At 42.3% G+C, this 27,032-nt stretch overlaps 1 protein-coding gene and 1 long non-coding RNA gene across 17 annotated transcripts in view; one reads left to right on the top strand and one right to left on the bottom strand.

Annotated features, from left to right (window-relative positions):
• The window catches only part of Tenm3 (teneurin transmembrane protein 3), a 2,741,632-nt gene that overhangs the window by 421,680 nt on the left and 2,292,920 nt on the right, over nucleotides 1–27,032 (bottom strand). For all 16 annotated transcript variants that reach the window (XM_060381770.1, XM_060381769.1, XM_060381766.1 and 13 more), the window contains one exon: nucleotides 18,461–18,771. In XM_060381770.1, the coding sequence (XP_060237753.1) occupies nucleotides 18,461–18,692 (232 nt within the window). In that variant the 5' untranslated portion in view covers nucleotides 18,693–18,771. The remainder of the gene's footprint in view (nucleotides 1–18,460; nucleotides 18,772–27,032) is intronic.
• LOC132653631 (uncharacterized) lies at nucleotides 10,196–15,991 on the top strand. Its single transcript, XR_009591383.1, has 3 exons — nucleotides 10,196–10,304; nucleotides 14,231–14,387; nucleotides 15,831–15,991. It is a non-coding gene; the product is annotated as an uncharacterized LOC132653631 (long non-coding RNA).

Genomic DNA, 27,032 nt, shown 5'->3' on the forward strand with positions numbered 1-27,032 from the left:
CCAGTAGTGTCCACGTGCCCCCCCCCCCCCCCCCCCGCTACATGGAGGCCCCTCTGGGTAGACAAAGTTTGGCTGTGTGGCAGAGCTGAGTTCCTCACTACTTGGGCCACTGGGGAGTCCCTACCACCGAGGAACCTCCAAAGCTCCCTAAAATCCTCAAGGTCACCCAGAACCAACCCTGTATAGCCAGCTCTAGCCCCGGTTCTTGTGTGTGTCTCTGCATTCTCCCTCAGCCATGAGAGTGTCTGGTCCCCAGGTCCTCTGAGTGCACAGGGCTGAGAGTACTTCCTCACTGCGGCTCCCTAATGATAAGTGCTGTGTGGGGGACACTTCAAATCCTGTGCTGGGACCTTGAGCCTGCTCCTGCCCCTCCTTCCTTGCAGGCTGGCTCATCTGCCTCTTCCTCTTCTCCGGGTGCTGGGCCTGGGCTCATCCCTCTTTGCAGGGAGAAGAGACTCATTGTGTTTGGATCTGCTGTGGGTCTTAGGAACCAAGACACATCTGGAAACATCAGGGGAGAGCCTGAAGTGCTGGGGCGAAGGGTGTCCTCTGTGGGGACAATGTCAACAATCAACTGGCATTCTTCTTATTCTCCTTTTATCCCACTGGGCCATTGGCCTGGGGGGTGGTGCTGCCCATCAAGGGCACTGTCAGTTAATCTTCCTCTCTCAGTTACTCTTCTCTGGGAACATATATCCTCACAGATATGTCACAGCTGACTTGACCAATATCACATGTAATTTTCAAGTTTTTCAGGCAAGTCGGCATTGAACATCACCCATCCAACTGTGCCACGTTGGTGGAGGAGTACTCTCTATGCCACTCTGGATGAAGGAAAATGGCATATCTTTCTCCTCCACACTAATAATCCTGTTTCCAGAGAACACCGACAGTGACCTCTGTGCCCCGCAATTACTACAATCACCAGTCTAATGAAAATCTCTGCAGCAGCATTTCTCAACCTGTGGGTCAAATGACCCTTTGGAGGTCAAACGACCCTTTCAAAGGGGGTTGCATATCAGATAGCCTGCATGTAAGATATTTACATTACAATTCATAACAGTAGCAAAAGTACCATTATGAAGTAGCAAAAAAAATAAGTTCATGGTTGGAGGGGGGGGTCACCGCAACATGAGGAAGTGCATTGAAGGATCGCAGCCTTAGGAAGGTGGAGAGCATTGAGTAGGCTGTCCCCTCTACAATCATCCTGAATGCAACTATGGGCGGCCCCTCTGTCCACAGAAATTCAAGGTGCTCACCAAGGTGGATCTACTGAGGTGGGTGGGTCAGAATGCAAACACCCCAGGTACTTCATCAAGAAGAAAACTCAGGATAAGAGGGAATGTTAAAGGATGTCGCTGTTTCTTTTAAGATTAGATCTATGGGACTTCCAGGAGAGGGGACTCACCTGAATAGTGAATGGAAGGTGGGGTGGAACAAATGGAAAACCTAGGTTTTGAGTTCCCTGACTTTAAAGGAAGAACAACTCTTAGTCTTCCTGAAGGGGTTATGCACTCAACGTTGCAAAACCGATTTTAGCAACTGTCTGCAAACACAGCAGTGCTCAAATACTTCTTTTAGCAGAAGGTATCCTGAAAATTATTTTGCTCTTTTACTTATGAATAATGCCATTAGAACAACCCAAGACCCTGAAATGATAATACCCCTACAACCTATCTTCTGGTATCTGATAGGCAGGCCGTGGGAGGTGCTGGTCTCCATAGGCACGGGGTTCGGCAGGAAGCAGCAGGTGTTTAATAATTGTGACTGAAGCGGCATCACAGTGCTCCACATTCCGTCTCCAAAATTGGCAACATGGCAAGGAACCAGATACAGGTTTAGCGGTAAGCTGTGGGCTCAAGACATCAGACCCATAAAGGCCAAGGCAGGGGAAAGGATTACTCCCACTGTGTCCCAAGGCAGGCTCTAAACTACCTCTATCTCCTCACACCTTCTGGTAAGTAATCTACAAAGCTGCTTGACCGCCAAGCCTGAAAGAAGAGCTTGCCTACTTAGCCAAAATGAGTTAACAATCGGGTAGGTAGGGGAGCTAAAAGAAGGAGCTAAGAGGGAACACTAACATGAAACAGTGATAAACCAGGGCTACTTAACTCAAGTCTTTAGTAGAGAAATTTAAGGTTGAGTAAACACGACCATCTAAATCCTTTAATCCCGCCGCTGACATTTATAGCGAGGGAGAAGGATTAATCATTTGATCTCCAAATGAATCATTTCAAGCAGTTAATATTTAAAAGTAATAAACTTTGGAGTTGCAGTAATTAGCCTAGTAGATCTGATTAATGCCTCAGGTTTTTGTCTCTTTTTATAAAACCCAATTTTTGAGACACACGCACACACACACACACACACACACACACACGCACACACACACACACACACACGCACACACACACACACACACACACACGCACACACACACACACACACACACACACCGAGCTAAATTTCCTCAGCCCCGGTGTAACAGAAAACACGAGACAGGGCCTGGATTCCTTTCGTTTTTGTCTGATGACAGAGGTGAGGGAGAACACTGGGAAATGAAAAGTTTGGGGTCTAACTGGAAATTCATAGCGGCATTAAGTGCTAAATGGTAAGACCATATGCCCATATTTCTTTTGAAGTCTAGGATCAGTTCCCATTATTCACTCTAATGGCATCCAAGACTAAACCAAATTTCAGTCTTTAAAATTAAAAGCATTTTCCTCTTGGCTCTTGAATCTTCTTCCTCTGACAATTGCCAGTATGTCTGAAAGCTTAATATATTTTCAGACTCTAAAAATATACAAATAAACAAAATATAAGTAAGAAGAATATGAGAAGTATTTTTTTTCCGCTTTATTCCCAAAGCCAGAGTTAAAATGGTTCAGGGAGACAGAGATATTATTTCCTTAACTTCTGTTTATGTATTTGTGTGTGTGACTGCACACACGAGTGTACATGCGTGTCGCAATGTGGAGGTCGGATGACAGCTTAAAGGCCCCCATTCTCTCTTTCCACTATGCGTGTCCCAGCGATCAAACTCACACCTTCAGACTTGGCAGCAAGTAACTTTACCCACTGAGCCATCTTGGCAGCCCCACGTAATTAGTATTTTAATCAAAGGACTTATTAATACTATTTTTATATCTGCCCAATGCTATTTGTGACATTCTAAAATTATATGTATAACCTTCCTGTCCTACATTTTAAGAAATTCGAATTCAATTCTTTTCGTCTATCTGGAACATAGCTCTACACAGAAGCACTTAAACATTATCACTTTAGTAATAGCGTGACAGTCATCTCCCTTCACCCACTAGTAGGAAACTGAGGAAACATTCCCACTCAAGTTCCACCACCTCTTAATTCTCGCAGCCTAATCTGGGACATGTCAAGTGTGTTATTACTGTAATGTGCAAAATGCTTCTACTCCACAGAGCTTTGTGGAGCTTTGAGGTTGTTTTTAAGTGAGGATTGTGGTTATGGCTCAGCGGGACCACGTGACTGCACACAGTACCAAATGGAATCTCACCCTTCCTGAAACTGGATGAGAGGAAAACTATGAGCCCCAAACGTGCCACATTCAATTACCCCTGTTTGACCATGTCTACTTTTCGTTTAGCTTTGAGATTACTGTTTAAGAAAGTTTCATACACAGTAAAACTCATTAACCCAGAGCATAACACTGTCTGTGCTGTGAGAAACGCACACAGCCCAAGCCCAAACCAAACATGGCACCACTGCACAGAACCCACCAACTTCTTCCACGCCCTGTCAACCACCAACAGACAAGTACTCTCTTGCCTCTTACAGATCACTCCTGTGTGTTCTGTGAGCCACATTAATGGCACCATGTGGCATGGATTCTGGATCCTTTTGATTAGCTGAATGTTCCTGAGACCCTTCCATGTTGGCACATGTCATTCCTTGGTACTGTTGGGTCATGTTCAATTGAGCGAATATACTGCACTCGTGTGCATTTGTCCACCTGTGATCTTCCTCTGGGCCCATTACAAACATGGTACATATGAACACATGTTTTCATTTGTTTCAAGTAAATACTTGGGAGATGAATTCCTGAACTGTGGAAGGGGGAGTTATTTTTAACTGCCTGCAAGAAATTTCCAGTTTCCAAAGTGGTTGTGCCAATTTACATTTCACTTTCCATCAGCAGGGTAGGAGAGCGACATTGTTCCACACTCGCCCTGAAGTGACACCGCCAATTATTACCCTTTCCAAACAGCCACAGTGGATTGTGTGTGTGTGTGTGTGTGTGTGTGTGTGTGTGTGCATGTAGGCCTGCCACAGCACACATGTCAGAAGAGTTGGTTCCCTCCTCCACGATTTGGGACTTGGGATTGAACTATTTATTTATCGGGCTTGGCTGCAAGCTCCTTTAGCCTATGTAACAGATGGAGACTTTTTTTTGGGGGGGGCACATGTTCTCACTATATTTCCTGGGCTAACATGAAATTTCTGATCATCTTGCCTCTACCTCCAAAGTGCAAGAATCACTGACCACCTACCGCAACCAGACTTGTTCTTCTTAATTCCAGCAGTTCTGGAGGATGAGCTAGAGTACCACAGGCTAGCTCTAATCACTATCCCTTTGGTGGCTAATGATGCTTAGTACCCCCTCTCCTATACATTAGACATCTGTATACTTTTTAGGTAACGATTCTTTTAGAGGTTTCCTTATAAATGATTTATAGGCACTCTTTTATCTGTCCTATATGCAAGTTCTTTGTATGCACACAGAAATTATTTTTTTCCACTGACTGCAGCTTTAGCTTGCACTTTCCTTTCCTTAAAGGTATTATTTGTAAGCAGGACTATTTTATTTTGAAGTCTAATTCATCAAGATTTCTTGTATCTTTAGTATTTTTGTAACCCAAGACATTCTGCCTATTTCAATATAACCCAGAACATACCTAGCTTTTTAATGTAGTTTTGTAGTAGAAATTAAAAAGAAAGAGCAGACAAAAAAAAAAAAAAAAAAAAAAAACAAACCTGGTTTGAAACCACCCTACTTATCCCAGGAACTCAGCAGCTATTGTCTTTGTGAGTACTCTGACAGGTCTGGGTCTCAGATTTCCTCACATGTAGGAAATTTGTAGTAAGTGGTAAAGCTTTCTCAGCTGTGAAAGTCTATGTAGAGAGAAAAAAAGGCAGGCAATGGAACACGAGACAATGCTGAGAACAATACGGAAGTTCAAAAGAAGGAACGAAGAAAATAGTTTTAGACAAAATTACGTATCTGAAGGATTAAAATTCCCCTTAGCACGGGGGGGGGGGGGGGGCGGGGGAGAGACTGGCTAAATCTAAAAAGCTAAACTAAGCCAGGCTTGGCAGTGAGTGTACTTAAGGGGTTGGATCTAAAGGCCAGCCTGGGCTACAGGGTAAAATCCAAGACAGCCTGGGTTACAATGTGAGACCTTGTCTCACAGGCAGACATAGGAAGCAGAGGAACCAATTAACATGTTCTTGCAGGCGTGCTTTCATGTGTGTGCGTGTGCTGGCTCCTGCCAGAAACAAAGCTCTGTTCAGCTCTGTGTCTGGGGGTGCTTCTTGCCTCCTACTCTCAGACTGAACGACTTCCAGAGCAGAGATTATTTTCTGCCTTTGGCCTTTGGAGATTTAAGACTGGAGGTGTCCCCCCTCAAAGACCCACACTCCTAACTCAACCACTGTCGATATGCTGTTATCTCTTCTTTCTCCCAGGGACTCTCAAAATCCCAAATGTTGCTATCGGGGATTGTGTAAATAAAATTTTATTGGATATATTTCATATTCTTTTACACATGCCCTTGAACCAAGTTTTGGATGGCACCTCTTGGGACTCACTTCTTTGTCAGTGTTGTTTCTTTGCCCTTCTTTCTAAGCACAAAGATTCATATTTATTTTTTAATGAGCACGAGTGTTTTGTCCGCATCCATGTTGGTGTACTGTTCGCTTGCCTGGTGTTTCCTGAGGTCAGAAGAGGGCGCTGGGTTGCCAGGAACTGGAGTTCCAAATGGTTGGGAGCTACCGTGTGAGTGCTGGGAATTGAACCCAGGTCCTCTGCAGGAATGAGTGCTCTCAATACTGAGCCATCTCTCAAACCCTGTTATACAGAATAGGTCAGAAACCTGTCTTCTTTAATGTAGTGATTTTATTTGTGGGTATTCTAGTTTATATGCAGATGGTTTTGAATACATATGATCACTGAAGCATATTTTCCTCCTCTGAAAGAGTGCCCTCTATTTTAGGGGGAGACAGGCTGTATACACTAACAACCACTCTCTCCTGGCCAGCTCTGTTATAAGAGCCTTGGGACAAAAATAAAATAAAATAAAACGTTTCTTCTTTTCCTGAAGCTAAGAAAAAAGACTTGGCAGAGTTCTGAAAAGGGGGGAGTTGCTACAAAAAGTCTCCAGGGTGTCAAGATGAACACCTCAACGCGCAGAACAAGCCCCAGACCTTTGCCTTCCCTCTGGTTTCTGCAGGAGTCGGAAAGTATGGCAACTGCTCAGGCATCCACAGGGCGAGAGCCTCGAGCTAAGAATGGCAGAGCAGAGAAGACCGTAGGATCGTGGTCCCCGGGTGGCAGCTTTGAGCCTCGGACCATTTGCCTTTCAGCTTATTGGCGAGGCTATAATTCCTTTAGGTGTTTAAGCCACTGCATTGGAGGCTTTCTCCTGCCCATGGCCCGAGCCATCCACGGGTTACCCCGACTCTCAAATTAACTTCTAGAATTCTTAATGCTTTTTTTTTCACATTTGTCTTTAATCCATCTTAATTTATTTTTGAATATGTTGAGAGATATGGGTCCAATTTTATATTCTTCCAGATGGATAACCAGTTGTGCCAGCACCATTTATCAAATCCCGCTGAATTAGATTTTTTTTTGTTTTGTGTTAAGTTTCCCTATATACTAGGCTCTATTTCTAAAATTTAATTCTACTACACTGATCTGCTTCTTATTTTTTGTACCAGCAACACATCGACATGATACAGTGCCTCATACTATAGTAGATAGAACACACAAGGCCACTTTAGTCTCCTTGTTCACTTTTTACATATGTTTTGGGGGCTAATTTCAGACTCTCCTTCTTTCAAATGAATTTTAAAACCACTTACTTGGATTTAAAATAGTCCAGACCCACTGGGGTATCATTCAGTGGCTTTCACTTCTGTGAATTCATTTGGTGAGAGGTGCTTTTTTACAGACTGACATTTTCCCCCCTCTCCCCCGCATCACTATCCTCCTAGCCGCTCAGCTCTTACTTTGTTGTATAGCCATATTTGATGAAGACCTTCCTATCAGGCTCCACGTCATTCCCATAAAATTTCTTTCCGAGAGTTCTATACTGCTAGTTGCCATTATGGCGGCACCATTTTTACGTCCAGATGTAGCCAGTGATCACTTAACAATTACCATGGTCTCTTAATAATTACAGTAGATAAAATGCAGGCAGTGTTTTAGGTGGTTCACATACTTGTACTCGCTTTCAAAAGCTACACATAAGAAAATGCCCATTAATCCAAGCACTCCAGAGGTTGGGACAGGGTTGTGAGTTCAAGGTCAAGCTGACTCATATACTGAGTTCAAGACCAGCCTGAGCTATATGGTGAAAGTTATTTTTAAGAACAAAAATGAACAAATAAAACTTGAAACAAAGACAAAACAAAACACAAAAGAAAGACAATTGAAGCACAGAAAAATTAAGTAGTTACCCCAAACAAGCACTTTGGCTAAGATAAAAACCACCACATAGATAATGGCCTCAAACACATGTTACCAGGATCTCAAGTCTATACTTCTAACTTTTATATTATAGTAGTTATCTTGTCTATATTGTATCCATTTATATGCCAAAATGCACTTCAGATTCTATACTCTACAGGCATATTTTTTTGTGAGCATATAATCACATATTGAAAAAAAAATTGCTGATTTAACTTTTTCCAAAATATGTAGCCACTGTTTTTCTTTTCTTATTGCAGAAACCAAAATATCAAAATAATTTTATTAGTAATTGTGAGATTAGGTGAATCATCTGTCTGCTACGATTTTAAATGAAAAAGCCTGGTATCTCCTCTTTAGATTGCTGTCTCAATGTTTCAAATATCATTTTCACCATGATGTTTATGTAAAAGGGCTTTTTCTTATTTTGGCTTAATTTTATTTTAAAAAGAATGGCCTCTAGATTTTATCTAAAGCTTTTCCATCATCTATTGATAAGATCATGTTTTTTATTTTGATTTATTAACCTTATTATGTTAACAGATTTTCTAATGCCAAAAAGAGCTTTGCATTGTCTATTAGATTAATAAACACTTGGTTATTAACTTGATTTGTTAGACTCTCACTTTTATATATTTGTCGGCTTTGATATGCATAAAATGATTTAAAGTTTTACCCAGTACTGAGAAGCAATGGTGTCTGCACAGCTTCTCTCCAAAGCTGCCTCGTGCTCTCAACAAGGTTCTGCCAGTTTCACAATCTGCCTTCTACCTACATCGCTCGAGGAGGACTGTGCCAGAAAGCTTTTTAAACCTCGGATCTAATGTACTCATGGCTAATTTTTTAACAAGTATTTCTTCAAGGTTCTGAAATAGGATTAGTCACCATTTCTGAGAAGCAGTAAGTTCCTCTGGTGTTTTCATGTTCTCAGTTGATGAGATCCCTCCATCATTTCTCCTGATTTTTGTTCTGAGTCCTTACCACGAAGTCTCTATGTTGTTTTGTTTTGAATACTCCAAGAGAGTGAACCCAGAGACTCACGCATTCCAGGTAATTATGCTCCCCCTTTTTTCCCTTTTAATTTGGAGGCAGGGTCTTGAACAGGTCCTCTTGCTTCTGTCTCTAAGTAGGAAGACAGCCTGGACCGCCATGCCCAGCCCTAGTCTTTCTAAAGCATCAGCGCTTTTGTTTGTTTGTCTTTAATTCTGGATTTATACTGGCCACCAAACTCTTATTTCTTCATTTCTTAAGATGAATGGTAAATTCCTTCATTGTTGGTTTTTTATTCTTTAAAAACATTCCTTGTCAATATATTTTCCTATTATTATGGCTTTTAGCATCTTCTCTACATTTTAGAAGTAGAACTTTATTTTTATTTTCTATTGCTTCTTGTCACAATCAATGGACGTAATAATCCATGGGGAGAAAACGCACTTTTGCTTATCTTTTTGTTATTTATTTTAACATTTTACTATATTTTGTGATCACATTTTCAGTATAAAATCTCAAATGAATATTTTGTTTCATTTCTGTGATCCTTTACCTAACTGATTTCTAAAATCATTCCATAATTCTGTGCCTGAATAATTTCTATACAGCATTATAATTTCTGAACATGTGTACAATATAGCTCAAGAGAGAGTCCAGAGCAGCCTCAGGCTCATGATCCACCTGGCTCAGCTTCCTGAGTTTGAGGGTTATCCGTACACAGGCCCATCCTTCTCAGCTTGCTCTCTAACCTTTTCCTTTAATTCTGGCTGATTGGAAATGTCCCATTGTGAGTGTGCTTTAACAAGGCTTCTTCTTTTCCTCTCTCTCTTTCTAATACTGAACTTTAACGACTACACCTTTTAACGTGTGCAGTAGAAGAGAAAGAATACCTCTTCACAGTCCATCTTTTCTTGCGTGGTTGCACACATGTAAATACTCTACCTCAGAGCTACCCCCTTTCCTATTAAAATTTTTTAAATAATAGCTTCTACCTTTATAGACACTAATAGAGCCACCCTCATTTTGTTTGTTGCATGCATTTAAACTGGCATCTCTTTATTTTCAAGCTTTTTAGAAAGCATTTTAAGCTTGTTCCTTGTGAATAGCAATAACTTTTATGAACCAGGTGAACAGCTTATGTCAAAGTTCTGAACATTTATATTTCATACAATGTGTGTTATAGACGTGATTCCTTCCATCTTGCTTTATGACTATTCATGATTTTCCCTGTTTCCTCCTTTTCCTGGGAGCTGTTTTTGCTAATTTGGCCAGATTGCTATTCATTCCCCTTTCCCCCTGCTAATTAGGTAGGTCTATTGTGCTTTTTCATTCCCCTAATGATCACCTTCCTTTCCTGACATTCATATTCAAATGCGTGTTTTTCATTACTACATGAATGCAAGATAGCAATTATTTCTCTTGGAGAAAGCTCTGTTTCTTAAGGGGTTCCCCTCCTTCCCTTTAGATGAGCTGGGAGTTTGGAACCCATCGGCTTTCTGTAGCACTTTCCCAAAACCACTGGAGTTTGCAGAGATCTGTGATCACCTTTAGTTCCAGCCTCATCCTGTCCATCTCGGTGCCTGTACAGGTGAGTTTTCACCCAGCATCTTTCCCCTTCCTGGTCCCTCAGTCTGACTCCATTGCTGTCTCTTCTCGAATTCTATAGCCCACAGTGTTGGAAGAGGTCTCTGAATCTCTACCTGCCCCAAATGTGTATCATTTGTGCTGACAGCAGCCCAAGTTAGCTTGAAAAGCATAGTGTTCCTCTTGCTTCAGCCTCTTGAGTGCTGGAATTTCCAGCATGAGCCACCATCTCTGGCTAATATGTATGATGGGTTTCAGGATGTGCTACCCTGGATATGGCGCTTTGGCACGTGAGAAAATAGTGGAAGCAAAGAGGTTATGATATGCAGCTTAAAACTGCGTTTTTAAGAAAGCATTCACTCTTTCCTTGGGCCAATGATGTAACTCAAAACAGGACGGAAGCCTGCCATCTGTGATTCATTTTGTATGTGTATCTTTTACATTGGGCAACAGCTTATCTCTACACTTAGTCATGTTAAAACGCTCAAGGACTGTCTCCCTAGGAGTTAGCAAGCCCTAGCCTATCTCACTCCCTCGAGGCTGAAGGCACAAAGACAAGAAACAGTACCGCAGGCCTCTCAGACAACCATCTTTTTACAATGTCTATGTCTAGTTCTCCTGAAAACTCCTGAACTAGTCGGATATTGGTGGCTTGTGAAGGTCTTGGAGGAGGGACGCTATTACCATGCACAGTTCCTCGCAAAGCTAGGACCTAAAACTGAAAAACTTTGATTACTGGTCAAAAGGATAAGGTCTGAATTGTATCTCTGCCCCTGGGGAGAGAGTGGGCTTCCTGAACTGTCAGGAAGAATGAAAGATTCCAATCTAGGAAGAGACTCTGACAAAAAACCAAGATGTTTTTTGCCCTCTCCCTTGAGGTTTAGTCTAGCCGCACCCGTTAATCACCTAGATAGGAAGATTCCCTCCCAGGAAGTTGTCTGTTTAAGACACTTTAAGAAATAGCATAAAGTCTGCCTAAAAATGGAAGTCAGCAGAACGGTCCACTTGGCTTTGTCCACTCCCCATGAGAATGTTTTTATTTTTTCCCCTATAATAGCCCCTTGGATTTGGGGCACAGACACCCCATGAAAGTACTCTGTTTCTCAATGATCTCCTAGGCTACTGGCCACTCTTACCCTTAAGAGTACCTCCTACTTTTATGTAACAAACTCTATCTTCTATGCTGCTATCATCTGAAGTCTTTCAAATGACATCTCAAGAACCAGATAAAGGAGAGGCTGCCAGAGAGAGATCCCAGGAGCAATTACTACCCTAAACTGGCAGTCACCTCGGAATCCAGGAAGAGCAGAGCCCCATGAGGACAATGCTGAATCACGGAGCAGGAGTGATCTCCTGAGAAACAGGATGTCCACTCCAGCAAAGGACTTCTTGGGAACACCTTGCTGAATAGAAACAAGACAGTGATCAACAAGACCACAGCTAGACTGTGCTATTGCTTCAGCACCCATCCTGGTTCCCTGTCACAGTTCTTCCTCTTTTTAAAACTAAAGTTCATGTCAGTTCCCCAAAGATGGACTTGGGATTTCACCAGAACCCCCCCTTTTTCCTATTCTTCTTTCAAATGTGTGCATGGATTAAATGGCTTTCTTTCCTTTTGGCTCTTTTGTTGTTGTTGTTTCCAGAAAAGGTTGCCTTGGCTGTTCTGGACTAGCTGTGTAGACCAGGCTGGCCTTGAACGCACATCAATCCACCTGCCTCCCTTAGTGCTGAGATTAAAGGTGTGTGCCACCACGCCTGGCTAGTACTTATTTCTTTAATTGTTACATTGAGAAGTATAATTAAGCCTAGACCCTTGGGACCCCAGAGGCCATCTGTTGCCCTAAATCTCTGGTTTAAAAGGCCACTCTCCTCTTAGCCCTCTTCTGTGAAGCACGTCACCAAATCACAACACGTCTCCAGAAGAGCCACAGCTGCACCACATTCTGTTTTGAGGCTTACAAGACCATGTAAACTGCCTAGCATTTCTCCAGGGTCCACCCCCTATGTGACTTCCACGCTGGAGTGTTAATGCACAGGAATATGCCTTTTCTACTGGTAGTCTGTCCATTGTCTGTTTTACGAATTCAAAGTGTCAAAGCTTGAAGAAATTGAAATAGAGGATTGTTTTTTATTTCTATATCCATATCAGATAATATTCTATCTGCGCATTCTTCTCCAATATTATCCAGCGCTTCATCAAATCTAAGCATAACTGTATACATTCATCTCTAGCCTGAATTCTCATTTCCTTATATAAGCTTCTATGACACATAAATAATATATGTGGATGTTCTCTGCTTGGGCAGCATTTTGTTAGAATGACCGTGGCTGCAAATGTAGTGATGGGTGAGAAAAACTATCTTTTTTACATTATCGTTTGTTTGTATAGAATCCTGGGGCTGCCATTTACTATTCCAAGAAGCATTATTTCATTCTTTTGGAATTTCTACTTTACACATTAGAAATTCATCTATTATTATCATTATCATCATTATAAATAAGAAGAAAAAATCAACTTGTTTTGTCTTCCTAGAAAATTATGAAATAACTTTATTTCTAAAGTTGAAGGACGTTTTTCTTGGCTGTACTCGTGTTTACGTCATATATGTGTGCCACATGTGGTTTTTTTTATGTAACGTGTGTGTGTGTGTGTGTGTGTGTGTGTGTGAGATTTGGGTATTAATTTTATTTGTCATTCAAAATCATTAATTTTAACTAACACTACACCTTTTTTCCTCAACAAAATATTTATTTTATCTTGACTGTATTTGTTTTAATTTTTGGTGTTGAGAATTAAATTCAGGGCCAAAGCATGTGTGTACTACTGAGCTATTATAACCCCAGCCTATTTTAGGTTTGGTTTGTAAATTATGTTTATGTGGTTATCTTTCTCTCTAGTACTTGATTGTTATTGCTTTTGTTGGTTGTAAGTTTTATTGTTAACAGGTTTCTGTAGCTGCTTTTTTATTATACATAGTTAATTGTGTATTATGTATATGTATCTGTGTGTGGGTATGTTGCGCGTGAGTTCAGGTGCCCAAGGAAGTCAGGGGTGTGGGATTCCCACGGAAGTGGAGTTACAAGTGGTTCTAAGCCATCTAACATCTGTGCTGGGACTCAAACTCAGATCCTCTGCAAACCCAGTACATGCTCGTCATGCTGAGCCATCTCTCCATATTTTCTTACTCTGGTTCAGATTGTCCTCTCTTATCTCTCTATCTTATCTACCGTGTCTTTTCCTTGTAAGTCTTCTGTTCTGTTTCTTTGCCTCCTATCCCTCTCACTGCCTGCTGGGTGCCACTAAGCATGCTGTTTTCTTGGGGTGTTGTGAGAAAACACAGGAAATCCTACTACATCCTAAGGACAGGCCTTTCTATTCTCGGAAGCAGATCTCCGTGTTGGCATCCGCATCGTGCCAGGCGTAAAGGAAGAGATCAGCTTAGCCTTCCCTCCACCCTGAGGGGACAAGAAGGCAGGTGTCCATGTAAGCAGACATGCACTTAAGTAGGTTTCATATCAGAGGCAGACCAGCCTCTGTCGGAACCCCAAACTACAGCAACAATTTTTCTGGTCTCCTCCCACTCTGAACTCTCATGTGGTGCAGATGTAAAGAGCACCTGCTTCCCTTGGTCCTTCAGGACCCTCCCAGCTAGTCATCTCATTTGCTTCACTCAGCTCAGTCAGCCGGGAGAGGGGTGGCAGAGGAATCATTCAAGCCACCGTTAAGCCAGAACATTGGGCATACATTTAGAGAGCCCGACCACTCTTCTAGAATTATACATGAACGGTGGAGTAGGCTGTGTGACACAGTGCTTGCCTAACATGCATGACTAAGCCCTAGCACCCACAGTTAGCCTGCGCTCAGCAGGTAACCCTCCCAAGGTACCCTTGTCCTTCCTCCTCCTCCTCTTTCTCACCTCTCCCCAGCAGAACTCCCCAAAGCGCACTTGAACTGAGCCTGAACTAACCATGGATGAGCTGACGGTGGAAAACTGTGGGAGCAGGAGTGGTTGCAACTGTATCATGGTAAGAATAAAAAGAAAGCAAGTTCCAAAGGGTGGAGCCAAGCAGCCAGCAAAGACCACAGGTAAGCCATGCTTAGCAACCACTGAGAACCTCTTCAGTCTGCCTTCCCTGTCTCCCCTTCTTCACAAATGCTGTCCCTATTTTGATCTCAGCTATGCATCAGCACAGACATGATGATACCTCCCTCTCTGTGGTCATTCCCAAAATTGGAAATACACAACACTCATGCACTGGACTGCATTCAACACTTAAGCTTTGGACTGTTTCAGGGAGAGCACTGGGGTCTTTGTAAGTTTATGGTTTGGAAGAACAAAAGTTTTCTTAGTCTCAGAGAAACTGCCTTTCTGATTTCAACCCTAGAACCAACATGCCACGTTGGAATTGCTATCTATTTGGGAATACCATAGGCTCATGCACATAGCACAGACAGCACTAGCATGGATTAAAAAAAAAAAGTCCCTTCTCCAAAACTGTGGGCTGATGGTAGGCAGCTGTTTTGTAAGAAGTAAGTCTCTGACCTGATGAGATAAATTCTCTTCAAAGAGGAATCTAAGAATGCAGAACGTGTCACTGTCACCCCAAACTCCTCTCACCTACAGACAGCAAAGCTGCAGAGAAAGTAACTGTTGCCCAAAAAGCCCTAGGAGATTTAAAGAGGGACAGAGGGAGGGGGAGAGACAAAGAGAGGAAGAGGGGGACAGAGGAAGGAAAAGAGAGAGAGGGGAGAGAAAAGAGGGAGAAAGGGAGGGAGGGAGAGAGGAGAGAGACGGAGGGAGGCCGAGACAAAAAGGGAGTGAGGGAGAGAAGAAAAAATCAAGAGGGAGAGAGGGGGAAGAAAGAGAGACAAAGAGGAAGAGAGAGAAAGAGGGAGGGAGGGAAAGAGAGTGAGAGAGATCTGTGTGAGACCCAGTACACTTGCCCACGACAGTGAAACTGAAATCATCCCAGGTTCACAAGATCTAAATATAACATGTAATTAACAGGAGTCACCTGCCAGTCAGTGGTGCCATAAAAAAAATCTGATTAAAATCAAATGTGATGACAGGCCAGAACAATCTGTTGATAAAAATAAAAACCCTGGATTTCTCCATTTGAGGTCCCCATGTGATTGCATCAATGGGGTCTCTACTTATCCCTTCCTGCAGGTGAAATGGCATTTTCTTGTGTCATTTAAGAAGTAGAGGGATGTGGGATCCAAGGAAGAGCCTGCTTTAAAACTCCACAGAGGAGCTAAATTAGCATGATTCTTTGGAACTCTTTCAAAGATCTCTGGCTACTGTTAATATTGTTAATCTTTCATTTTTATTGTGTGTGAGGTGTCAGGAGCTGTGGCAGGAAGCACATTTTGTCAATTAAATAATTAATCCCACAGCATAATAGGCAGTAAGGAAAAATTGACATTTGTCAGGTTCAAAGCGAAAGAAAGCCTGGGAGGATTTTCCATTATGCTTGCTCAAGAAAAACATAGTTTGATAGCAGGCTTGCTTATTCGCTACACCTACAGATCCTGCCGTAACGAGGAAGACAAAGCAGAAGTGTGCGGTGAAGGCTGGGGACATGCCTCACACGCTGTGAGATCATGAGGACCCGAGTTCAGATTCCAGCATCCGTGGAAAAGACACTTGGCCAGACATCAACCTGTGGTTTTCACAGTTACACACCACAGAGAGAGAGAGAGAGAGAGAGAGAGAGAGAGAGAGAGAGAGAGAGAGAGAGAGAGAGAAAAGAAGTGTGTGTGTGTGTGTGTGTGTGTGTGTGTTTACAGGGTTTTCCTACTGCTTATCCTCATCTACCTGTGGGAAAATCAGATCAATTTTATTTCATAGATATGGCTTCGATGGACTCACTTCTCACTATGCAGACCATCACGTTTTAACGAGAAACTGAAGAAAATCTACTGTAATAAAGCAAGAGGAAACTTTTATCCTTTCTTTTCCTTCCTTCCTTCCTTCCTTCCTTCCTTCCTTCCTTCCTTCCTTCCTTCCTTCCTTCCTTCCTTCCTTCCTTCCTTCCTTCCTTCCTTCCTTCTTGTTTCTTTGCACCTTTTTGCATCTTGTTAAGCACAGAGGCAGGAGGTTTAGCCAGCTAGTCTCAACTGCAGGATGCTAGCCATGACATCTCCAGGCCTTACTGTCCCAATCTGCGGATGAGTTTGCTGCAGCGCCCCCATCAGGTGAGCACCAACAGCACACTCAGAACATGTGGCCCAGGACGCACAGGCACATGCCAGCAAGGACTACCCCGTCCTGTCTGCTCATGTTTTTAACAAATTCTCATTCAGGGGCCTGAGCAGTGAAGCCCAGTACCTCTGAGCAAAGCGCCCTGGCCTTTCCTTTCTCTTCTGCTAACCGGCCTTACACTACCCCCATCCCCACAAACTTCACTAGGATCCAGATGAGAGGTCCCCATCTGCCCCCTGGCTTAGTTTCTCCTTCCCTAGTCCTGGCTCCCAGCGAGTGATAGCACTCTTTGTTCCCCGAAGCGCCACCAAGGTCGTCAACCACAACAGCCTGCACTGGATTAAGAACTGCCTAGGAGGTGAACATTTTAGCGAGCTATTTTTAACCTGTTTAAGCATCCTCCGCTCTGCCAAAACTAAATGCTTGCTTGGGTGGGGTGGGAAGGAGCCTCCCTGACGCCGCTCCCTGCCACGTGTGCCACTGAGTTTTCTCCCGACAGTGCCGGTTTCCTACTCTTCCCAGAACGTGGAACTAAACAGTTATTTTTTTGTTATTAAAAAAAAATGGGAGGGAGGGCAAGGCTTCAGGTAAGGTTCAGATGGCACGCACTGTCTGCTTTAAAAAAAATGGAGAAAAATGTATGTTGATAATGTCTTTCAGCTGTGTAGACGATATGAGAGGAGGAACCGCTTCAGCATTAGAGTAGATAGTATAAAGATCCTATGAGCGCTCCCTGACTTACCAAGAGCACACAGCCAAATATGTTCTGTATCTCCTTCAAAAGGAATTAAAAATCTGAAGCTTATCTTGCCCCCTCTCATGAAATTCCATACCAGTATTTAGCAAAGCATGCTTTTGAGGGGGACTTTCTCTTGAGAAAACCAAATTAATTTATTTTAGAAAGTAAACTGATTCAGACGAATGAATTCCCTCTCATTTTATGGAGCATGTCTTCTCTGATAATGCAGAAGAGGAAGGAGCCATGCGCAGGTGTTGGAACTAAGGAAGGCAGGTGTCCTGCACTGTCGCTTTCTAAAGTTCCTTAGATTCTGTACGGCCTACAGTCAAGTTCATAGTCATTCTGTCAATGGGGTGACTGAAAACGGCCACATATATCCTTTGTTATCGAAGTTCCATTTTTTTTTCTAGTTCCTGATTAAATTAGCCAAAGGGAACTAATTCTATGGAATCTGAAACGTACATGTAAGAGGGTTTTATTTTCGCTGGAGAAATCTCGCTCACATTTCCATACCGTACAAGACAATATACAACTCTATGCCTTATTTAAGACAAGCTGCTGTCTTAAGTATGAAAATCAGTCACCCTAGGATGGCAAACTAGAGTTACAGGAGTCATTATTTTCCTGGCAAGATAGGGAGACAGGAAAGAAAGAAAAAAAAAAGAGTGTAAAAAATACTCAAGAAATATATGCATGTGACCAAGCCATTATAGTATGGAAAAATACGTTGTATTAAGGTGTGAGGATGCACAGTAGGGAGAAAAGGGAATCCTTCCGTGGCTCATTCTTGTATAAGATGGACACCAGTGAAGGGCTGGGCTGGATGGAACCGGAGATCATCTAGAATGTTAACTCTATTCTTACGTGGTTTTTATGAGTTTGATCTCTCTCAGTACCTGTTTCCTCTCATAGCAGTCTGTGTCTTCATTCAACTACGAAAAGCTTGCATTTCCGGCTTCTCTACACACACCTGGATCAGTGCCAAACCATCAACCTCACACACGTATAAACGTGGAGCTGAGGCCCTCCTCCCCTTGTGTGTCAGTACCCAGGTCTGGGTCGTGGGAGCCTTTCTACCGCTCGTCTGGTATGCTGTGTGACCCACTGGGTATCTCAGAATCAGAAGCAGCAGCCAGGACAAGGAAACTAACGTCACTCTCCGGGGCCTGAACCCCGGGGCACCTCTAAGTTCATCCTACTGGAGTGTGAGCCTACCTTGTCTAGTGTACTCGTCTGCTTCTCTGTGGACCAGATCCTTCACTCTGTTCCCATAAAGCAGGCGCGAGGAATCATGATCAAAAGCTTTCAGGGTTTCGCTGGAGCTGTAGGACTTCTGCGTGGGGACCCTACACTCCTCATTGTCCGCCGACGAGTTGGTATAGCGCCGTTCCTTTTCCCGTCTGCTCTTGGTCAAGGAGCAGTAAGGCCTACGCTCTTTCACATCCATGCTTCATTCCTTCTCTGCGCACATCGGTCCTGCTTCGGAGAACTTCTTCACGCTGCCAGTTCGACTCTCACTGGCCTGTCTGCGGAGAGAAAAGGTTGGCATGACGTCAGGAAAAGAACCTCCGCAGACTGGCGGGCAGCTCGCCGGCCTTCTCAGCGGAGCATGCGCGGAACAGTAGCTCTGCAGGCCTGAATCCCATTTTCAACAAGAAATTCGTATTCGTAAGATCCTTATGTTAACACGGTCTGTAACAGCAACAGGTGAGACACCCTGGTCTGCTCTGGGCGTTCGTATAAAGCACGTGACATGGTTTCTCTCCACCTCCAACAAACACACACACACACGTTAATACAAAATAAAAGGAAAACTCAAGCTTAAAGATCACTCTAAAAGCCAGCTAAAAATTAGCTTCAGTACTTTTTTTTTTCAGTTCTCCCTAGTGGAAAAGTTTTCTCCCATAGCGTTTACCTCTTGTGCAAATAAATTTCCTTTCTTTTCCTTACAGTCAATGAAAAAAAAAAAAAGCATATTATTATTTTTTTTTTCACCTTCTCTTTAAAGCATAGGAACAAATTGGGAGAGTCTTAGAGCGAGAATTGCATCAAATGTATTGAATAGTTTATTCGTTTTTCTACAAAGACTTTTGCTTCAGAGGGCAATTTTCGTGTGTTAAGGACCTAAATGTCTTGAACTGTGCAAAGACTCAGACCCCCTTCTCATACCCTTCTTCTTAAATGCACTTATTTCCCTCCCTACCATGTGAATTTAATCAGTGCTACCCTGACATTTAAGGCAATTCAAGTGGCTAATTTGATGGGGGCACTTTGGTTCTTTCTTCTGCTTCTTTTTATTTATTTATTTTTTTATTTTTTTCGGTAATTGCTGATAGCAAGACTACGTTAGAAGGAGCTGAGCACACTGTGTTTCTTTGCTTAGCGGCTCTTTTCTCCTGAATTTGCTGAACCGACAGTGGCGAGCGCACTTCGATGTGGAAGAGGGAGAGCTGCCCACGGGCTAACTCGCATCCCACCTTCCCCCTTTGTCTTTACTGCTTCTCATTCAGTCCATCATTTCAACCTGAAGGCTCCCGGGAGCTCCGTCCTCAGTCCCCAGGGAGACTGCACCATCCCAACCAATGGTCTCATAATGAACTTGAAATAGACTCCTGGCCACCACCCCACCATCCCTGCCCCTGTCCTCTCTTTGGTTCTGAACCCAGAGGGCTGTGACTTCCGTTTGGGTATTTTCTTCCTCGTAGATTCTCTGAGCGAGAGTCTGCCCCACTTCTTCACCACACGCTAGACACACTCCACAGCTCTTTAAGGGGCTTCCGGTGTGGACACTTACAGCCTCTGAACCGCCCACAATCGAGCTGCCAACAAGCCTTCTCTCTTGCTGCTTAAAAAGGCAGCTCCTAGACCTCTCACTTTTGAGCTTTTGCCTTCCATCCAGTTACTGAAAGTCGGGCAAAGCTCGGGGCTGGAATGATCACAGAACTCCACTGGGTTTGCTTACAAATACTTGGTATCCTCCTCCTCCAGAAGGGTTCCAGTTTCTCTGCTTTTGAATTGAGCAAGGCCATTCAAAGTAGTTACTTCATATTGTTCAAACGAATCTTCATTTCTCCATCCTGTTTCCTTTGTGGTGACTGTAATTGGGGGGGGGGGGTAAGGGAGTGAGACAGGGTTTCTCTGTGTAGCCTTGGCTGTTGTGGAACTCACCCTGTAGACAAGGCTGGCCTTGAACTCAGAGATCTGCCTGCCTCTGCCTCCCAAGTGCTGGGTTTAAAGGAGAAAGCCACCACCACCCAGTGTGACTGTGGGTTTTTATTTAATGTAATGTTTTTCATTGACTCTTTCTGATTCACTGCTCCATGATTTTCTTACACATTCTTCTAATGGTTCTTGATAAAACCTGAAATTTTTATTGCAGCTTTCCTTTCAGCTTAATAGGAAAAATAACCTAAGGTAAAGTGACAGAGACTATGAGAAAATTAATGAGCTTCCTTATTTTTATTATCATAACAAAACAAAAATATTTTAGGTAAATATTTCTTGATATGCCCTCCATGAGTGCTGAGGACCCAGGAGTGAAAAAACAAAAAACAAAAAACAAAAAAAACAAAACAAAAACAAAAACAAAAAACCATCACTCTGAAACGGAAACTCCATTCAGTTAGTGAAATAGTAGCATGCTTTCCAATGGCATTGCTAAATAGAAATTAATGTAGACCAGGCTCACTCCAAATGAGCCATGCATGCTAAAGTTTCGGGCAAAAACCACGGGATTATTCTCTAGCCAACTAAGAAAGAAATTCATCCAACTTCACTAAAGGCACCAGTTTCAACCAACATGGTAACCATGGTCGTCTCACTGCCTTTTCTGAAGAGAAATCTGAAAGAATCCACTGGCCGCTCAGTTTCTCTCTCTGCTGTCACTACACGAAAGGTAATTTCCAAGTGGCTGGTCCTTGCTCTTCGTGTCTGCTTTTTAAATAGCTCTTCTGTGTTTATTTAAAATGAACAAACAAAAACCTAACCTGTCTGCTGAGCCCATTAAAATCCCAACGCTAAAGTTACATACAGAATGATCAGTGGCCTGATTCTGCAATCTTAAGGAAAAAAGGGCATTAATTTGGCCTTAATGATCTTTAAATTACCTTGTTAAAATTTCATCGTTAGACACATTGAATAAATATGTCTTAAGTTCAAAACAAATTTCTTCCTAAACTAGTGTTTGGCTCTTCGGGGGAAGGGCTACCTATACAGACACTCAAAATTAAATGGTCATCCAAAGGCCTTTTACCTGACCAGAAAATATAGCTCAAGCATTTCCAGCAATAAACTTTTGGAATTCTAGGGCGTTGCAGAAAAACCGCTTCTCATCCTAAATTGATGCATGCTTAACAATGGGGATCAGCAAAACCATATCCCAAGATAGAGGGAAGTACCACAGCACTGAGCTACATCCCCACCTCACTTTAAAAGTCTCATTATTTGTTTGTTTTTCCCACAGTGGGCAGAGTAGTACTGAACTATTTTCCATTTAATTCTGGAAAAGAGGAGAGATTGTGCTATGCTATTCGGACCAGGCTGTCCTTGAACTCCTGACCCTGTGGCTCAGCTTTGTGTATGCTGAGCCTACAACAGTGCACCGCCATGTCCAGCTGGTACACTAACATGATAGGTCATTTATAACGCTAAGAGATAACTAAGCTTTCCTTGCAAGGCAAGTCTATGCTGCCGCAATAAAGCAAGATAAATCAACTATACTATCAAAGACGGAGGCAATTTGATCATAGACACTCAAAACAATGCAAAGTTCCCTGCATCTGTCATTCCACTCTGGCACGCAGTTCAGACTCTTGAGGGTTTCATCTACACCGTGGTGCTTGCGGCTACCAACGCGTCTCTGATGGAAGTCAGCCAGTTCAATGTGATTTCAAAAGGCGGTTTCCCAGGTTATCTCCTCCACTCAAGGCTGAGAATGGGGAGATTAAGACATGCAACCGCTTGAGAAGCTCTAAACTGTTGGCATCCTTTGATGGCGACTGCCGCTCTCTCACAAAGGAGAGGGTCACTGTGCGCAGACTCCACACAAAGAACTTAATAACGGGGGCAGGAGGCGCAGCCTTTTGGAAATAAAGCCATCGCTAAGCAAGTTAGCCAAAAGCTTTATTGTTTGTTTGTTTGTTGTTGTTTTTATCGAATTGACACGAGAACATTATATTGATACAGTTCATCTCCATTACTTCCTCAGGGGGAAAAAAGAAAGAAAAAAAACGAGTCAGTTACAAATCACAGTGCTTGAATATTGCAGCTGGACTTAAAACATCTGCACTACTAGGTTTTTGTTGTTTCCCGGTACAGCTGTCTTGACTGAATGGATCTGCTTGATTTTATGACTTTACCTATGAGGATGTGGAAGCAATACCCACTCAGTAGACGCTATGTTCTGACTGTTGATGTTTTTTGGTGGGCTAGTGAAGGGTGGTAGAATGCCTCTTGTGACCCTGCGCAGTGGCAGGGCGAGAGATTGACACCGCCAGGCACTGCGCCAGGATGTTGGGTGGGTTTAATGTATTTGGAGTATTACAGCTTATGATACCTTCAGTTCTCGCAGCATCATGCATTAGCAGTGAAGAAGCCTCTGGACTTTGAAAGATTTAACTAAACAAATGAAAAAAAAAAAAAAGAAGAAGAAGAAGGTAGTTCCAGCTGATGGGTCACTGATGGAGAGAGGGTCATCCCAACCTCTACAGCAGACCCAGCATTTAAAGACCTGTTTTATTATCTGTTTATGGCGTGTGTGTCTGTGTGCATGTGTACATGTGCAGGCAAGTGACCACAGACACCAGAAGACAGCATCAGACTTTCGGGAACTGGCATTACATACTGTAGTGTGTAGCCCCGTGTGGGTGTTGGGAACCAAACTCAGGTCTTCTGCAAGAGCAGCAGATACTCTTAACCACTCAGCTAATTCTTCAGCTCCAAGATATAGTATTTAAATATACTCTAAACCTGGCAGAAAACTGAACCTAATAAAAACATGATGATGATGATAATAATCGTAATAATCTGGTCAGAGGTGGCACACGCCTTTAATCCCAAGCACCTGGGAGGCAGTGGCAGGTGGAACTCTGTGAGTTCAAGGCCAGTCTGGACTACAAAGTGAAGTCTAGGACAGCCAGTGTGGTTACAGAGAGAAACCCTGTCTCAAAACAACAACAATAACCCCCGAAAACTTTTAAAATTCTACATTTAGAAAAATAACCTGATTTTAATTGGAGTTTCTGTATTTTTAAAACTCTTGATGATAGTGATGATAATGTTTGACCTACAATTGATATTCTAAAATCAACTATACTTAAAAAATTCCAAGAGCTGAGATACAAAACAAATATGTAAACCTGAATGATAGAGAACCTTCTGTGCAGAGTAGCTCACAGGGGCCATCTTTCTGTAAGAACTTTGTATACTTAAGTATTACCTTGAAAACCTTTGAGCCTGGAACACCCTCACACTTGCATTATACCTGAAAAAATTTCCTCAAAGCTTAAGTTGATTTCAGGGAGAAACACTAATTTATCACCCTAACATTTTTACATTAAAGACTAAATTAAGTCATTCCTACATAACAGCAAGAAATTTTCACCTTTTTGTTACAATTCACATTTTGTTAATAAGTTAGTATTTACGAATCACTACCAGTTATGTTAATCAAACAGTATACACAACTTCTTGTATTGTGCACATTTCAAAGTATTTCACTAACAGCAATTCAGCACAAGAGGAAATCAATTGCTATTGTTCCTTTTAAAGAAAATTATATTTGCTGAGGCAAACTTGTAAACAAATTATATAAAAAATAAAATCACATTATGATAACTTTCTTGGTAAATGTTAAATTTACGTGTATCCATAATTTGGATTTCCAGTTTCTCCCAAGAGAAACAGAATGTTGCATTGAGAACACAAGTAAGTAGGAAAGACAAGCCAAGAAAAGGGAATCACTGTGACTCATTACAGAAGTGATGGTTGATGAAAGGATGCAAGTATGGGGAAAAACAAAAGTAAAGAGTATCAGGGGCTGAGGAGGTCATCACTGTGTAAGGTGTATTCTTTAAATATGACAGCTAATAAAGATAACATTAGATGAAGTCAGCTTTTTCCTTACTTGTGAGATAAGTTACAGGAACTAAAATTGGAGCTAGAGATACAGCTCAGCAGATAAGAACACTTTGCTCTTACAGAGGCCCTGGGTTCAGTTTCTAGCACCCAAACAACCATGCAAAACCACTTCATTCCAGTTTGAATGAATCTGATGCACTCTGGCCTTCATGGGAACTGCACTCATGAAGCACACATACACACATAGACTTAACACATATACTTAAAAAGAAACAAATCTGGTAAAGTAATAAAACTTAAATAAAATAGGCCAGGTTTCTCTGTTTGCTTGTTTTTCTGGTCGTTTGCTTTTTGACAGGATTTTTCTTAGTCTGGCTTTGGATTTGCAAACCTGACGGAGTCTCCAGATTTCTGGAATTAAAGGTGTCCAAAATATACCAACAGCAAAATAACTGAAAGAATATTTTTCAAGTCACTGACCTCAAGCAAGGAAGAGCAATGAGCACCCACCGCTATAAACATCCCCCAAACAAACAGAAGAGACAAGAACCCTTGTCAGTGCTTGCTTACTGCACTGGCAAGTGTATGAGGAGGGGAAACTGTGGAAGAGCAGCAATCTTCCTAAAGAGATACAGCTCAGTCTTGTAGAAAGCTAGGAAGAATTTTAAGGAAAACATGACAGAAAAACAAAGAAGTGTGAGAAGGATGAACGCCTTATGCTTCTTTAGCGCTGAGCAGCGCTACTACTGACCATGTTTGTGTGAAGAGATCGTTTCAGAGAAATAATTCATAAGCGACGTACTCAACTGAAAAAAAAATGATGGCAGTCTTCCAACCTTAGTACCACTGACATCTTAGAAGGGGAAAAAAATCCTTTAGAGAGACACTTGACGCTGCAGTGTGACTTTTTTAAGAATATTCCTCGCATCTACCAACTAAGTGCCTGTGGTTCCCAGTTTGTCACAAACATGTTTCCAGACAATAACATGTGTTGCCAGGGGCAAGGCGACCTCCACTTCCAGACCCTACCCTGGACTGAAACACCCAGGGCTCACCTAAATGTGCTATCTGTTACGCTGGCCACGCTGCATGTGCCTCGGACGGCACTGGGCGATGCACTTAGGAAAATGATGTTTCTGTTTTGTGTGGAATGTAGGCATGAAACAAAGACAGTTCTGGTCCCGCCTCATAAATCTTAAAAAGGAAGACCACACATGAGCAGCTGTTTCCAAATAACTTAGTCGTACTTTCACAGAGAGAGAAGAAAAAAAAAAGCCACAGTGCTGCTTCTCCATGTCTGCAAAGGAGCAGAGAGATGATGAAGAGAAAAGGTAGAATTACCAGACACAGACATGAAGGTGGGTGCATTAGTGTGGATGAGATATTCCTCGTAGTCTTGGGTGTCTGAATACTTCATCCCCAGTTAGTGACACTGTCTGGATGGGTTTAGAAAGCCTGGCTAGAGGAAGGATGTCACTGGGGATTGGGCTTTGTAGTCTCAAAAGACATGTAGAGTTTCTAGAACCCCCTCTCTGCTTCCTGTCTGTGGGTAGAGATGTGAGCCCTCAGCTCTCAGCTAAGAACTCCAGTCACAGTATCTGTCTGCTACCACACTTCCGCACCATGACAGTGACAGACTCGTGTTCCCCTGAAACCGTAAGCCCCAAATCAACTCTTCCTTCCATTAAAGTTATCTAGGTCATGGTGTTTTATCCCAGTAGTAGAAAAAGTGACTAATACAACAAATATTACAACTCTATCCCCTATGTTTTGAAATTCACATAGTCATAGAAGGTAGAAAAGAAACAGTTACAACTAAATGCACTGGTGGGAACTGCAGTGTCTAAGATGAAGAATGGTAAATTAGAAGACAGAAGGATGGGCCAGCGAAGTCTGACTAGAAAGAGAAGTGACACAATATAAAATAAGCCTAACGGATTGAGAAGCGTGTCGGTGAGCCAGTCATCACTGGGATACAGAACTACATTAAGAGGTCAGAGTCCTGAAAAATAAAACAAATGAGAGGACAGTCAATATGTGAAGAAAAAATAAATAAATAAATGTAAATATTTCAGGTTTGGTGTAGATACCTGGGAAATTCAACAAGTCTCGAGCAGAAGAAATGTGAAGAAACCCAACATTCAGTTATGATGAAAACTGTCCAGTGCAGTAGAAAGGAAATAGTTTTAGGAACAGAGAAAAGAGAATAGTGTGCTATACTGAGAACATCTCGATGAAAAGAATATAAGCACACAGACAGGAGGGCAAAATATTTTAAAGCACGGAAAGAAAAAAAAAAAGACAAGTCATCTGTAATTCTATGAAAATATTTCAAAAATTAAACTCAAATAGATGTATTTTCAAATACGTGAAAGCTGATTATCAGCAGTCTCTGTGCCATGAAAATGTAAAGAAAGCCATCCAATGAAAAGCAGGCATAGCAACACAGATGTATGCTAAGCAGGAAATAGCACTTGGCCATGTGCAGTAGGTGGAGAAATATATAAGATATTGTTTAAATCTTTGGAAGCTCAGTGACTGTTTAAACAGAAAAAAAAAAACAGTAGCAATATACTTCAGGGTTCATAATGTGTGTGATTGAAATCTACTGCAACAATAGCGTAAAGAAAGGGAGTCAGAGGCACGCGGCAAGCTTTCATACTGCACACAAAACAACTGCACATGTGACAACTGTTATATGAAAGTCATA

Source organism: Meriones unguiculatus, chromosome 4, assembly GCF_030254825.1.
Source record: "Meriones unguiculatus strain TT.TT164.6M chromosome 4, Bangor_MerUng_6.1, whole genome shotgun sequence".
Lineage (NCBI taxonomy): Eukaryota > Metazoa > Chordata > Mammalia > Rodentia > Muridae > Meriones > Meriones unguiculatus.